At 39.9% G+C, this 16,302-nt stretch overlaps 1 protein-coding gene across 6 annotated transcripts in view; it reads right to left on the reverse strand.

Moving 5' to 3' along the window:
• Nucleotides 1–16,302, reverse strand: part of cfap20dc (CFAP20 domain containing) — a 487,560-nt gene that overhangs the window by 457,232 nt on the left and 14,026 nt on the right. For all 6 annotated transcript variants that reach the window (XR_009506786.1, XR_009506785.1, XM_059944235.1 and 3 more), the window contains exon 3: nt 8,629–8,722. Coding sequence is in view for 4 of the 6 variants with exons in the window: in XM_059944235.1 (XP_059800218.1) it covers nt 8,629–8,722 (94 nt within the window). In the remaining 2 variants the exon portion in view is untranslated. The remainder of the gene's footprint in view (nt 1–8,628; nt 8,723–16,302) is intronic.

Consider the following 16,302-nt stretch of genomic DNA (forward strand, 5'->3'; position numbering starts at 1 on the left):
AGCATTATACACTTGTTCTGGTGCTAGATTTTCCTGATCAGCAGATGCTTTAAAAGTTTAATGTCGTGCATTTTCTTAAATTTCTGCCATCATCCTTTTATTTTATAAAAGTTTGTACGTATGTTTGGGGTGATGAAGAATTGGCATTGTTCTATTGCAGGGGTCAGCAACCCGCGGCTCCGGAGCCGCATGCGCCTCTTTCATCTCTGTGCTGCGGCTCCCTGTGGCTTTGGAAAATAAATGATGAGTATTTAATTAAAATGTATTTTATGTTAGTTTGTTAGTTTTAAATGTAATTCTAAATTTGCAGATTATGGTGATCTTGTACAATCTAAATAAAACGTGTTTTTTTGTCGCTATTAATATACGTCACCACGGCTAATGCCTGACACCTGCCAGTGCGCGATTTCTTTAATTTTTCGATCCAAGATAGGCTAACTATGGAGAATTCTTAAAAAAAGAAAAGTGACTGAAGAAAACAGAACGTTTAATGATACGTGGGCAGATTCATTTGCTTTCACTGCTGACGAGACTGGTTTACCGGTATGCTTAATATGCAATGAGAAACTAGCAAACAACAAAAAGTCAAAAGTCGCAAGACATTTCCAGAATAAACACGCAGCCTTTGCTCAAAAATATCCGGATGGAGATGAGAGAAAAAAAGCCGTTTTAGAACTGATGCGGAAGGTTGATCTGAGCAAAAATCATTTCAAAAAGTGGATGATGACTGGAAAATCAACTACATATGCTAGTTTTGTTGCCGCTCAGGAAATAGGCAGGCACAGGAAGCAGTTTACAGATGGTGAATATATAAAAGAATCGTTCATTAAGATTTCAGAACATCTATTCATGGACTTTAAAAACAAGAGTGAAATTGTGCAGAAAATCAGGGATATGCCCCTCTCTGCAAAGACTGTCAAAGACAGAACCATAAAAATGGCAGAAGACATCAGAAGACAGTAAATTAAAGACATCAATTCAGCTGTGGCCTACTCGATTGCCTGTAACGAGTCTAACGACAAAGGTGATATTGAACTAATAGCTCTGTTCTGCCGGTATGTAAACTCTGCCGGGCCACAGGAAGAAATGATTTGAGTTCATACCTCTAAAAGGCCAAACACGGGTGGAGGACATCTGTGAGGCTGTCTTGAATTGTTTAAGAGCCAAAGTAATAAAGACCACCCACCTGGTGTAAGTAGCTACTGATGAGGCACCAAGTATGACAAGAGCGCACAAGGGATTTGTGGCTTTACTGCAGAAGTCGCTGGACAGAAAGCTGCTGACTTTTCACTGCATCTTTCACCAAGAGGCACTGTGCGCTCAAACATTTCCTCTGGAATGCACAGAAGTAATGGATGTTGTCATTCAGATTGTCAATAAAATAATGGCAAAAAGTTTAGATCACCGTCAATTCCCTTTGTTACTGGACGAGCTGGAAAGCGCATATTCTGATCTCCTGCTGCACAACAAAGTTCGGTGGCTGTCCAGAGGGGAGGTGCTGAAACGCTTTGTCGCGTGTCTGGAAGAAGTGAAAACTTTCCTGGGCAGCAAAGGGCTCACCTTTCCTGAGCTGGAACAGCCAGAGTGGCTGGAAAAGCTACACTTCATGGTAGACATGACAGCGACATGAACATGCTGAACACAGCTCTTCAGGGGAAAGGACGCACAGCCCTGCACATGTTGGAGGATGTTTTGGCATTCCAGCGCAAGTTGACAGTGCTTGCTAGAGATTTACAGAAAGGCACATTGTTTCACTTCCCCAATTTGAGAGAGCTCAAACAAGGTCACAACATGATAAATTTGGAGTATTTACATTCTGCAATCATTGCAATGCAAACATCGTTTGGGAAACGCTTCTGTGAGTTCAGAGAGGTAAAAAACACATTATCCTTCCCGGTCACTCCCCTAAGCACCGATCCATCCCTACTGAATACAACTGCATTGGCAGGTGTGAGTCAACCTGATCTTGAGATGGAACTGGCCGACATAGCCGACAAAGTCATATGGGTGTCCAAGTTTAGACACTTGACAGCAGACCTTGAAGATGTTGTCCGTCAGAAGGCCGTTCTTGCTCAGAATCACAAGTGGAGTGATATTGAAAACCTCCCAAAACCGGACAAATGTGTTCGAAACATGGAATGCTATCCCCGACATTTATGTAAACATTAAAAAGTATACGCTTGGAGTCCTGTCGCTCTTTGGATCCACATATGTATGTGAGCAGGTGTTCTCCAACATGAACTTTATTAAAAACAAACATCGCACACGCCTCACAGATGACAGCTTGCGATCCTGTGTAAAGATGAAGGTGACGTCATACAGCCCTGATGTGCAGACGCTGTACGCTGAGGTCCAGGAGCTGAAATCCCATTAACCAAGTATGATAAATATTTTAATTGCCTATTATTTTACGTATATTCATATTTTTTCATTGTTCAGTGAAATAGTCCTTTTATTTTTCAGGTTGACAGCTGGCTGACGTTATTTTTGGTTTGCTGATGGCGGAAAATTTAAGTTCGGCGTTTTTCATAAATACAAGAAGGACTCAAATAGACATTGATTATTTTACTTAAAAGTAACCTTCAACCCAATGTCTTTTTTTCGAAGTTCAAAATGTTTGTGGTGCATGCAGAAATGTAATTTCGTTTTCTCTGCAGTTCATCGATTTCATAAATGCAACACATTATAGTTTGTTTATCCATAGCATAAAGGCAAAAAAAACGTTGTATGCAGTGTTATTTCATTTTAAATGTCAAACGGGTTTTGTGGCTCCCAATGTTTTCTTTTCTGTGGGAGACGGGTCCAAGTGGCTCTTTCAGTGGTAAAGGTTGCCGACCCCTGTTCTATTGTGTATAACAGTGGTACAATACAGCAGCGTACATGTTCCCTTTACTTTTTAAAGTGCCTGGAAAGACAAAATAGCAGATTTATGTAGTAGATTGTAGGTGACAGTTCTGATAGTGATGTTAAGAAATTGGTGACTTTCTGGATGCTACACTTCTTCACTATATGTTTTATGGTCAGTGCAACTGAGCAGAACTCACAAGAGCATGTCAAAACCTGACTGGGACAATACAGTGTGCTATAATATCAAATCAAGCACTGAGCCCATGGTCTAAGGCGGGGGTCGGCAACCTGCGGCTCCCGAGCCATTTGTGGCTCTTTCACCTCTGTGCTGCGGCTCCCTGTGGCTTTGGGAAATAATTGGTCAGTATTTAATTAAAATGTATTTTATGTTAGTTTGTTAGCTTTTGAAATGTAATTATGGTGATCTTGTACAACCTAAGTGTAGCGACACATTTCCTGCCACATCATAAAACGGCTCACAATTAGCCAGCATTCCGGCTCAGGGAGATAGCCTACGGGGGTTTGTGAGTACGCGTCTTTTGCAGCATCTGCGTCCATGGGGGCTGGGTTGAGGGAAGCTGAAAAGCAAGGCTGTTTAGTTCGAATAAAGCTATCTTTGACTGCAGTTTACTGACACCGCTACAACGTGTTTTTATCGCTGGCTGTCCAGACGGAAGGTGCTGAAACGCTTTGTCGTGTGTCTGGAAGAAGTGAAAACTTTCCTGGGCAGCAAAGGGCTCACCTTTCCTGAGCTGGAACAGCCAGAGTGGCTGGAAAAGCTACACTTCATGGTAGACATGACAGCGCACCTGAACACAGCTCTTCAGGGGAAAGGACGTACAGCCCTGCACATGTTGGAGGATGTTTTGGCATTCGAGCGCAAGTTGACAGTGCTTGCCAGAGATTTACAGAAAGGCACTTTGTCTCACTTCCCCAATTTGAGAGAGTTCAAACAAGGTCACGACATGATAATTTCGGAGTATTTACATTCTGCAATCATCGCAATGCAAACATCGTTTGGGAAACACTTCTGTGAGTTCAGAGAGGAAAAAAACACATTATCCTTCCCGGTCACTCCCTTAACCATCGATCCTTCCCTACTGAATACGACTGCATTGGCAGGTGTGAGTCAACCTGATCTTGAGATGGAACTGGCCGACATAGCCGACAAAGACATATGGGTGTCCAAGTTTAGACGCTTGACAGCAGACCTTGAAGATGTTGCCCGTCAGAAGGCCGTTCTTGCTCAGAAACACAAATGGAGTGATATTGAAAACCTCACAGATGACAGCTTGCGATCCTGTGTAAAGATGAAGGTGACATCATACAGCCCTGATGTGCAGACGCTGTGCGCTGAGGTCCAGGAGCAGAAATCCCATTAACCAAGTATGATAAATATTTTAATTGCCTATTATTTTACTTATATTCATATTTTTTCATAGTTCAGTGAAATAGTCCTTTCATTTTTCAGGATGACAGCTGGCTGACGTTATTTTTGGTTTGCTGCTGGCGGAAAATTTAAGTTCGGCGTTTTTCATAAATACAAGAAGGACTCAAATAGACATTGAATATTTTACTTAAAAGTAACTTTCAACCCAACGTCTTTTTTTCGGAGTTCAAAATGTTTTTGTTGCATGCAGAAATGTAATTTCGTTTTCTCTGCAGGAGTTCATCAATTTCATAAATGCAACACATTATAGTTTGTTTATACATAGCATAAAGGCAAAAAATACGTTGTATGCAGTGTTATTTCATTTTAAATGTCAAACGGGTTTTGCGGCTCCCAGTGTTTTCTTTTCTGTGGGAAACGGGTCCAAGTGGCTCTTTCAGTGGTAAAGGTTGCTGACCCCTGGTCTAAGGAATGTATTGCTGGCTTGCTACAGAATACCAAAGAGCCTCTCAGTAAGAGTCAGTAAGACCCTCTCCCACAGGAATTTCTAACAGTCCATTAAACAAAAGGCTAATGCAGGTTCATTTTAATACAGATACATACTTCACTTGAACAACTGCCACTTCAGACTTAGTTTCCAGAGAAACAAGTCACTCTTTTATTTCTTTTTTAGTTTAAGAATATGATGGAAGTGAGTTCCAGACCATCACCAGTCTTTGTTTAAGAACAAAAACCTCAATTTCCCATTTCTCCTTCTACCATTTAATTTACATATGAGTTTAAGATGGCACTGGTGAAGCACAATAATAACTTGTTGGCAGCAAATCAATTATTAATTACTCACACTTTATCAAAAAATTAATACAACTATCAATAAATAGCCTGTAATTTCCCTTTCAGAGCTTAGTTTTTTTAAACCGCCTGCTTAACCTGGCACTTCTGTTGTGTGAAATGAAGTCATGAAGGTGCAGTATGGTTGTGGCATGCCGTGTACAAGCTGAACAGAGGTGGCGGCACTCTGGCCCAAGAACAGAGAACCAGCTAATGTTTTGCCATGGCTGGAGCAAACTTGGAGGCAATTGGAAGCAGCAGAGCTGAGGCAAGGCAGAGTCAAGGCAGTGGAGCCTGGGCCTGAGAGTGAAGAATAACTCGCAGTTTGGCTGATTTAAGCACTGGGCCATATTAGGAAAGTCGAGTACAGACCAAATCGAGCGGGAGGTGCCCAGGACCATGAGCGTAACAAAGAGGCAGTGCCTGGATTCGGGAGCTTGGAATGACCAAAGGTTTGGCCAATTTACACACCGGGACAGACTGGAAAGGTTGGCTATAGGCCAGATTGAGGCAGTAGGGCCTGAGCCTGAGAGCGTATCGAAGCAATAGGGCCTTGTCCGTGACTGAGGAACAACCTGAGGCTTGGTGAAGTTAAACACAGGACTAGATTGAAAAGGCCAGAGTGTCGGGGCTGGAGGTGAAAGATGGGCCAGCATTCAGCTCGCTGCTCTATGAGGTTTACCCATCTTTACTAAACTGAGGCTGAGGCCTGAAACTAACTGGCTCCTGAATCAGCTGTGACATGCTTCATGGCTGTGGACTCACTTTTGTGATCTTCAGTTCTGAATGTTATTTGCTTGCTTTTATTGTTTGCAGAATTTGTTCCCCTCCCCCTGAGTATTGGGTGTTTGATGATTTTTTTTTAAAGAATGGGTCCTACTGTGTTTCTTTGTTTTGCTGCTACCTAAAAGGAGATAAATGTCAAGGCTTTATATTGTATACATACTTTCATAATAAATGTACTTGAACTTTGAGTTTCCTAGCTTTGACCTCTCTGCTAAAATAGATCATTCTTATTGATCCCACCAAGGACTCTCATACTGTCAAAAGCTAAATTAAATCTTCCCCCAATCTTATGACCAAAATAAAGCAAACCAAGGCTAGACAGTTTTTCCTCACAACTAAAATTCTCCAGGCTTGACAACACACACACACGAATCTCCTATTGGTTATGTCCTTCCTATAACTGCATACAAGTATCACTCATCAAAATAGAAATAAGCTCATAAATATTAAAAAGAGCTGACACTATTACAAGAGATAGATGAATGCCTGGAAGAAAAAAAATCCAAAGTATCAAAAAGCTGGCAATAATACCAAGGCACATTTTTTTGTCCAGAATCACATACCTCAAGATTTTTTTTAGAAGTAGACATTATGAGAAACCACTTTATAATTGTATTGATCTCAGAAGTAAAGAGTGGTATTAAGTAGTAATGGCTGCCAATAGCATTTCTCCGACAGAGGTATTTAGCAACTTCAGTATATTGGTAATTACTGATTAATGAAACATAAGCCAGAAGAATGGTGTTACAATATTTAATTGGAAATGAACATCTTGGTCAGTATGGACCAATTGGGCCAACAAACCTGTTTTTGAATTGTATTACTCTACATCACTAGGAGGCAACTAAAATAACATCAAGACAGAATACAAGGAGTACAAAGAATCTCAGAAATCAGAGAGTAACACTGAGGGGTATGAAACAATGCGGAAAATAAAGCTGCAAGGTATGAATACCAGCAATTAAAACTCCTAAGTGTCACCAGGGCTGTAGCCCCGAGATACTTTGTGACATTCCAGAAAGAAAATCATAGATCCTCACATCCATGCAGTTATAAACTCAAATATGCAGCCAGTAATTTAGGAATGGCATTGGAAAATTCCAAAGAACTGCTTCTTCAGCCTCTCTCATGGAAATCTCATGAGCAACAATTAAGAGATGGGTGGGCATCTTCTGAAACTCATTGATTCATAAGACCAAAGAGCTACTAGTATAACTTGTAAGTAATGGATCATACCAGGCCCAAGTTAAGGCCAAACAATGGAGGCCATGGATCATTGTGATAGCTACGTCTCTTTCATTGTCTCCATTAGTTCATTCAGTTTACAACATCTTATCAATTTATATTAGTCTGCATGAATGTTAGTACATTTCCCCCAAAAAAACATCAAGGATGCAGCTTAGTTATGCCCTTCAATTCTTATAATCTCTGGCAAGTCAGATCAATCTTCTTTAAAATCTCCCACCTAATAAACAACACAAGAAAAAAAAAACGAGGGTGAGCAGCAGGAACAGCAAGGTGGATCACAGCTGATGGGAGACCACAGGTTGTTTTTTAAAACACTGTTAAGATGCATTGCCTAAGCTACCTTTACTAAACAAGAAACTTCTGGTCAAGAAGAGAGAAAATACAGATCTCAGTCCAAAACAAGCATGGATTAAAATTTCTGCTCATTCTGTATTAATTCTAATTATGTTGTACTACATGGAAGCTCTTTACAACTCAACTCACTTTCTCTTAGGAAGTTTGGAATAAACTGGTCTATTTTGGGGGGTTATTTCATGTAAGTACAAGAAGTCAACTCTGAGTGTTATGTGCAGCAATTGCAATCAGTAAGGTCATGCCACTGGGGTGGGGGGGGGAGGATGTTTGGGGAAAAGGTTCAGAAAGTAAATGCTTATGAGATTCTATAAAACATAGATATAACACTGTATTTCTCTTAATATTATTGCTGTAAACATTACATTTATATACAGTCTAAATGTTATATTTTTAACTACATCAAATTCCAGTAATTTTGTTTTGTCAACTGTGAGGAAAGAGTTAAATTAACTGATTCCTCCTTAGTAAATGCAGTAGTGTATGACACAAAATTTTGGATGCAAGACAAAATGGTGTCTACCTGGAATTTGGTGATAGCCTGCACATTTGAGATTAGATTGTAGTGAAGAATGTTTTCTTCCTTGCAGACTAGCTGTCTGTTTCTAAGTTATATGCCCAGGCCATAGGTCTCAAGAGATAAGAAAGTACAGGCTGGTACCACTAGGGGATGGAAAAGTACATGAGTAAAAGTTATGTTAGATATTTGTAAGGAGTAAAAAGAGACAGAAAGAAAACTATGTGAAAGGTAGTTGAACATCTTCAAGATTATGTAGATTGGTTCACTGATTGGCTGTTGAGTATTACTTTGTTTCCTTCTGTATTTTATTTTTTATATAACTCTAATAAAGTAGTCCCTATAACCTTCCAAACGTGTACATCACCTCCTTTATTTGCAGAAACCTCTTGTTGCTGAATCAGGGAAGAACAAGGGATGAATTTTTAAATGTTTTTATTGCACAAACTGATTTACAAGCACTTTTCTTTTCCATACAAAAATCTTTCTTCTGTGTAGTCTGACCAAGCTAAAACACTAGCTAGATGTACAAAACGGATGAGTTACAGAATTATTGGATTTATCTATTAGTCCTGAACTTGTCCAGTGATTGATATTCTATAAAATCATTTGCAATAATAACAAATAAGTTAATTTAAATAAATCTTCCATTACTTACGTGAGTGCTTGTTATCCTTGGGTAATTGCATTTTGTTTCTCTGACAGCTTCCTTCCAGTATATAAACGTAGCTCTTCACTTCTTTGTCAAAAACCTGAAACAACAAGGTACAAAACATCCTAAGTATGTTCATTTAACTTCTACAGATAAAATGTCCTGAAATACAATAAGAAAAAGCAATGGCAAACTTTATGGATTAGCAAAAACAAGTCAATATGCTGCTACCATCTGTAAAAACCTCTAACATTTTAAACAAGAAATAAATCTGCTTCTCAGAAACAGATGGTATACACAGAAAAATAGATTATGTTTTTCTTCAGTCTAAAATTGATATCAAAGGAGCAACTAGACTACTTGGCGAGCTTCCCCCATGTCCCGCCCCAACCCACTCTAACTTGCGAGAATATTAACATCAGAAGTTACAAATGAAAAGCAGTAAAATGAATGATTTAAAAAGCTTTATACTTTTATGCATTATCACCTACCATAAAGTTTAATCCTAAACGTTCTGCAACTTATGGTCAACTGCTTTTATGCATTCAGCAGCAATAATATTAAAAGCTCACTGAGCATCCAATCACATCAAAATACCCTCACATTCATTGAACTAGGTAGACAAAGATACAATTACAAATTGAATTTAGAAGTTGCAGACTATATATTTGAGATAGCAACTGAAATGTCAAACTTCGAAACACTAAAAACTTTTATGATGTGCATTGTTTTGAAATACTTTAAAAATATTTTTATGAAACGTACAAAATTATTTTAAGGCTAGGAAAATTATTAAACAGTTGTCTGTTAGTATATAATATCATTCAAAAAAACAATCCAACATTTCAGATACAGTTGATTCCAGTTAATTAGGATACATCGCGACCAGTACATTTTGGCCTAATTAAGCAGCTGCCCCAATTAGCTGAAGTTTCATGAAAATAATTTAAATCTAAACTGTCATTTAACTGAGTTAAAAAGTATGTATTTCAACAAAATATGGAACAAATTAGAACACACCAATACAGTACTATAAAACTGTATTAATTTCTAATAGTTATCGATAGAGGAATTCATCCAGTGTGCGCTGCCATGTTCTTTTGATTGACTGTAAATGAACAAAATTAGTGCAGATACCATGCAGGTAATATACATCTTTCATACAATGCCTTTGACATCTGCATCCTCCAAATCTTCATTTTCATTGTAGTAGTCAAGATGATGGCAGGACTTTCACATGAAGAAAGACTGGATCGACTAGGCTTATACTCACTGGAATTTAGAAGGTCGAGGGGGGATCTCATTGAAACGTATAAAATTCTAAAGGGATTGGACAGGCTAGATGCAAGAAGATTGTTTCCGATGATGTGGAAGTCCAGAACGAGGGGTCACAGTTTAAGGATAAAGGGGAAGCCTTTTAGGACCGAGATGAGGAAAAATTTCTTCACACAGAGAATGGTGAATCTGTGGAATTCTCTGCCACAGGAAACAGTTGAGACCAGTTCATTGGCTATATTTAAGAGGAAGTTAGATATGGCCCTTGTGGCTAAAGGGATCGGGGGTATGGAGAGAAAGCAGGTACAGGGTTCTGAGTTGGATGATCAGCCATGATCATACTGAATGGCGGTGCAGGCTTGAAGGGCCGAATGGACTACTCCTGCACCTATTTTCTATGTTTCTATGATTATTGATACCTTCAAGTTCCTAACTTGTTGACAAAGTTAAATTGCTTCATTTTCACTCCTCGCTGTTTCTGGCATTTTCAAGAGTGAAGACTTGAAACAACAGTGAGCAAAATAGTTCTGAATTGTCTTACTGCTTATTTTTCACAAGCTATCAGTGACAAAAATCAATGCTTTTTGAACAGAAATACACAATTGATTCTATTTTAAAACTTTTAGCCCTCAGCACAGTCTAGTGTCTAATGGTTACACAAGTGCACACAACTGATTCTAGTTGGAAACTGTTTGGCAACAATCTCCTTTCCCAACTAAGCAGCATGGTGTCCCAAATAAACAATGGAAATCCTGCTTATTTTCTTGATTTGTTTTTGCTCTTTAAGAGTTGTCCCAAATAAGTTGCTGCCCCAGTCAACTAATGGTCAATTAACCAGGCTCCACTGTATTTCAAAATCCAGTTCATAAAAACTTTAGTTCATGCATTTTCCAATAATTCTGTTGGAAAAGACTAAAATCAGAAGTGAAAGTCTGCACGGAAGGTTGCTTTGTTACATTGAGAAGAAAAACAGATGAGTGATCAGATTACAGAGCATCAGCATTCAGTCCAGAGGAGCAGCCTTGTGCTTCCTGTTGCCTGCCACTTTTACTCCATCACGCTCCCAACCCTGACCTGTGGCCTCCTGTATTTTATAATGAGCCCCAATGGAAGCCTGAGGCCTTCCAGACCCAACAATGAACTCCCAACTTCCAATTGCTTACTTTCTCTGCTATCTACCTGTGATATTGGCCTGTTTCTTTTCATGTCTCATCATCAGTACATCCTGACCTGTTATTACCTTAAAATCACAAACAGGGTTACACTATTGCCCTTCAACTCAACCTATTAGTAGCTCATCCCCACAGAATGCACGGCTTCAACCAACCACACAATCTTATCCATCCCTCAGCCCATCTTCTCTCTAACTTTAAAATTAACTCCCCCACCCAACCAACCCAACCCAGTTCTAACTAAGAATCCTTCACTTGAAACATTACTTCGGCTTTTGATCTTTTAATCTTTCAAGCATCTGGGACTAGCTCAGAAAGACATTTTGATCAGTATAGATGGATTGGCCAAGAGACCTGTTTCAGATCTCTGGCACCTGCATTTTTTCCCCCTGAAGTTTCAGTGCATTTCAGAATGCTGAAAATTTCACAACCAACATTACTATCAAATTCAAGGTTAATGGGTGAATCATAGTTTTAGTATTCGAAAAGCCTTTGTTGCTCTTCTAGCCCCAATTTCACTATTAGCCTGACATTGCAGATCACAAGTCTTTCTTTTGAGTATGGACCTGGGTCAAGTCTATCTCCCATGAGTGTCAGCACACCCAACATATTGCAGGAAACACCCAATGGCTCAGGCAACATCTATAGAAAGAGAAACAGTTAACACTTCGGATATAATGAAAACAAGTTAAAATGAATTAATGTCCATAGTCAATTTATACTTTATGTAATGAATTACTAATAGCAAGTCAATGGAACATGCATGACCCATAATCAATTCTATATTTACAGCTACATGATTGATATTTTACTTCCTAAGGCACAGAGCTGAATCAAACCAGAGTGAGCTACAGACCCTCCTTTCTTTAGATAATGTTGTTAATAGGGTGTTCTTTGAGGAACTAATGCCCATTCCTGCTGATGCCCAACTTTTTAACCACACTGCTTATGGAGTGTGTGCACATCTCAGTTAGGCAGCATATCTATTTCTCCATTACGCTCCATTAAGCCCCATTGGCAATTGATGTAATTCATCCCATGCCAAATGACATCAGGGTTCCAGTTCTTAAAAAGGAACCTGACCACTGAAGCATACAATTGACTGAACTCCTCATGAAGTAGAGACTAGGCATGGGCCCAGCCTTCAGATTCAGTCACACTGAACTCATTTTAGTAAAAGTGGTAAAGAGGCTCAAAACAAGACATTAAAACAAGTTGGGAAAAGGGAGCATATGGTCAGAGAAATTATGACTACAACTGAATACCCTGAACTGGAACAGTACCAAAACACATCCTGTGACCTCATTTGGTTACATTGAGCACTGCAGTGTTCACTGTGTTTATTGTTAGTACTTACTGTGCAGTAAGCAGTATATATGAATTTTATTGCACCTGGTGCATATGATAATGCCCTCAAATTCCATCTGACATTAAGAAATGTATCACAAACCATCTCAATAACTACTATTGCTCCTCTTCTTGCTAATGGAGAGCTTTATGCAAGTGATAAATCCCATATTGTCTAAATTCTGGACCATATAGCCAATAAAATGGAGAAGCATAGCACTCTAAGACACAAATCACATGTGGACAATCCCAAGCACAGAAATAATCACAGCAAGGAAATTGATGGTACTCCCCACCAGACTTTGGTAGGAAATTGACTCCATTTGTAACACAGCTGACTTCAGAATTAAAGAGAATTCATAGATGGAAGGATTACCGCCTGTTACCCAAGAGGCTTTGGTTTTATACAGTAGCAAAAATATCATTGGCCAATGAGTGTTGCCCAAGACTTCAAGCCAGGGAAACTTCCTGTAATCATCACACTGATAAGAAATTTCATCTTGTAGGTCACAGACAATTAGGATAGATGTTACAATCCACATGGGAACCCTGAAGCTCAAAACACCATGCAAACTCTCTAAACTATAAGGAAGCCAAGAACCTTTCTAAAGTCTGCATGCCTGGCATGACAAATTTTTATTTTTGCGAGGAACAGCAGATAACAACATTATCTGGAGTACATTCCCAATGTAGTGCATTGAGATATAATAATGCACATCATTACCGGTTTCAGGGGAGGGAAAGAGATCCCCCTATTCTAACCATACCTTAAGTTATTTCTTAACTCCTTTAACAAGTTTTAATACACTTCAAATTTAGTTTGGTCCATTTACAAATTCTGCATCATGCTTGCATGGAACTGCTTGTAATTCTGCAAAATTTTTACATTTTAGTAAGGCAGTAAAAAGTTACTTGGATGGAGCGAGGTATTCAAAACAAATTAAAACTATACTTCAAAATCCATTGCACTAAATATCTAAACATGCTGGCATACACATGGGCTGGACTTGTTACTTTATGCATAGTCAAAGGAACATAATCCAGTCTCTAAAACTAAATTACACACCAATGCCAATGAATAGACGATAAGTACACTTATTTACACAAAACTGACTTAATACCTTTGTAAGACTTTTCTTTTTGGTTCCATTTAGCAGTTTTTCACTGCCCAAGCCTGTAGGGAGCTTTGAACAGCTGATTAATGAGCTGCAGTCTGTCTTCTCTTATTTAATCCAACTAATTTACTGTATTGATTTGGTCTTTAACTGTCACTAAAACAGAATGTTGCTCAGCACTACATCAAGAATGTAAATAGTACTATTTAGTACTGGGCATTTTTGGCTCAGAGAGGAAGTTAGAGATTAAATTTAAAGAAAATTAAAGCTCCAAATAAAACAAGGAGGGAGGTGGCAAATAAGCATATTAATTGATTATTTAAACCAGCTAGCAGCAATAATAAAACAGGTAACTCATGGGAATCTGTCACATTCATGAGATGTGGTCCTTAGCAAAAACTACCAAAAAACAATTATCAACACACTCAAAGTACTGCAGGAACTCAACAGGTCAGGCAGCATCTACGGATGAAAAAGAACAGTTGACATTTCATAGAACATGGATCGTACTGCACAGTACAATGATTTCAACCACAATGTTGTGCTGAACTTTTTACTCACTCAAATATCAAACAAACCCTTCCCTCCCAAATAGCCCTTAATTTTTCTTTTATGCATGTGCCTATCTAAGAGGCTTAAATCTCCCTAATATATCTGACTCCAACACCACATTTGGCAGCATGTTTCATCCATCTACCACTCTGTGTAAGACTCCCTATACTTTCCTCCAATCACCTTAAAAATTATCCCCTTATATTTTCCACTTCCACCCTGGGAAAAAGTGATGGCTGCCCACTCTATTAATACCTCATATCATCTTATACACCTCTGCCATCACCTCTCATCCTCTTTCAGTCCATTGAGAAAAGCTCTAGCTCACTCAACCTAGCCTCAGTACATGGAATTATAAATAAGAGAAGATCTGCAGATGCTGGAAATCCAAGACACAGACAGACACACACACACACACACACACACACACACACACACACACACAATGCTGGAGGAAATCAGCAGACCAGGCAGCATCTAGGGAGAAGAATACAGTTGATGTTTTGAGCCGAGATCCTTTATCAGGACTAGAGAAAAAAGACAATGAGTCAGAGCAAGAAGGTGAGGGGAGGGAGAAACATTAAGTGATAAGTGAAATCAGGAGGGGGAGGAGTGAAGTAAAGAACTGGGAAGTTGATTGGTAAAACAGATACAGGGCTAGAGAAGAGGAACCTGATAAAAGATCGAAACCTAAAAAAGAACGCAAAGGGGGAGGAACACCAGAGGGAGGTGATGGGTAGGTAAGGAGATAAGGTGAGGGGGGAAATGAGAATGGGAAATGGTGAAGGATGGGGTGTGCATCCTCCCACCACCCCACCAGGGATAGGTTTCCTCTTGTCTTCACTTACCACCCCACTAGCCTCCACATCCACCACATAACTCTCCATAACTTCTGCCATCTTCAACAGGATCCCACCACCAAGCACATCTTCACCCCACCCCAACTTTCTGCATGGATCACTCCCTACACGACTCCCTTGTCCATTGGACTCCTCCCACTAACCTCCTCCTGCACATCTTTGCAAGTGGAACAAGTGCTACACCCCCTCCTTGACTGGCATTCAGGGCCCCAAACAGTCCTTCCAGGTGAGGTGACACTTCACCTATGAGCTCGTCGGGGTCACCTACAGTATAGGGTGCTCCCGGTGTGGCCTCCTTTACATCAGTGAGATCCGGCATAGGTTGTAAGACAGCTTCGCCGAGCACCTACACTCCGTCCACCAGAAGTGGGATCTCCCAGTGGCCTCCTATTTTAATAATGGGAATGTCTTCCTATTCCCATTCAGACATGCCAGTCTATGACCCCTTCTACTGTCACGATGAGTCCACACTCAGGTTGGAGGAGCAACCCCTTATATTCTATCTGGGTAGCCTCCAATCTGAAGGCGTGAACATCAATTTCTTGGACTTTGGGTAATCCTTGCCTCTCTGCCTTCACCATTTCCCTTTCTCACCTTATCTCCTTACCTGCCCATCACTTCCCTCTGGTGCCCCTCCCCCTCTTCTTCAGCTATCTCTTTCACCAATCAACTTCCCAGCTCTTTACTTCACCCCTCCCATCTCATCTCCCCTGTTTTCACCTATCACCTTGTGCTTCTTCCTCCCCTCCCCCCACCTTCTTAATCTGACTTCTCGTCTTTTTTTCTCCTGTCCTGATGAAGGGTCTTGGCACCTAAATGTCAATTGAACTCTTTTCCATAGATGCTATCTGGCCTGCTGAGTTCCTCCAGTATTTTGTGTATGTTACATGGAATTATGATGTTTTTTGACATTACAGAGATGTGGTTACATGAAGCACAGGCTGAGATATTAATGTTGCTGGGTTTCATTGTTTTAGTTGTGAAAGGGGGGTGGGGTAAATGAACAGGCATTGCACTACTCATAAGACATGTTCTCTAAACCAGGCAGCATCCTCTCCACCCTTACTAAAGCTTCCACATATTCTGATAATGAGACAACCAGAGCCGAACATAATACTCCAAGCGTTGTATAACCAGAGTTTTATAGAGCTTCAACATTACCTCGCTGCTCTTTAACTTAATCCTCTGTCTAATGAAGCCTAGCACACCATACACCCTCTCAACCACCCTATCAACTTGAGCAGCAACTTTGAAGGATCTATAGATCCCTCTGTTCTTCCAAACTGCTAAGAATCTTTCCATTTACCCTGTATTCTGTCTTCAAGTTCAACCTTCTGAAGTTTATCACTTCAAACTTTT

Source organism: Hypanus sabinus, chromosome 19 (genome assembly GCF_030144855.1).
Source record: "Hypanus sabinus isolate sHypSab1 chromosome 19, sHypSab1.hap1, whole genome shotgun sequence".
NCBI classification, from domain to species: Eukaryota; Metazoa; Chordata; class Chondrichthyes; order Myliobatiformes; family Dasyatidae; genus Hypanus; species Hypanus sabinus.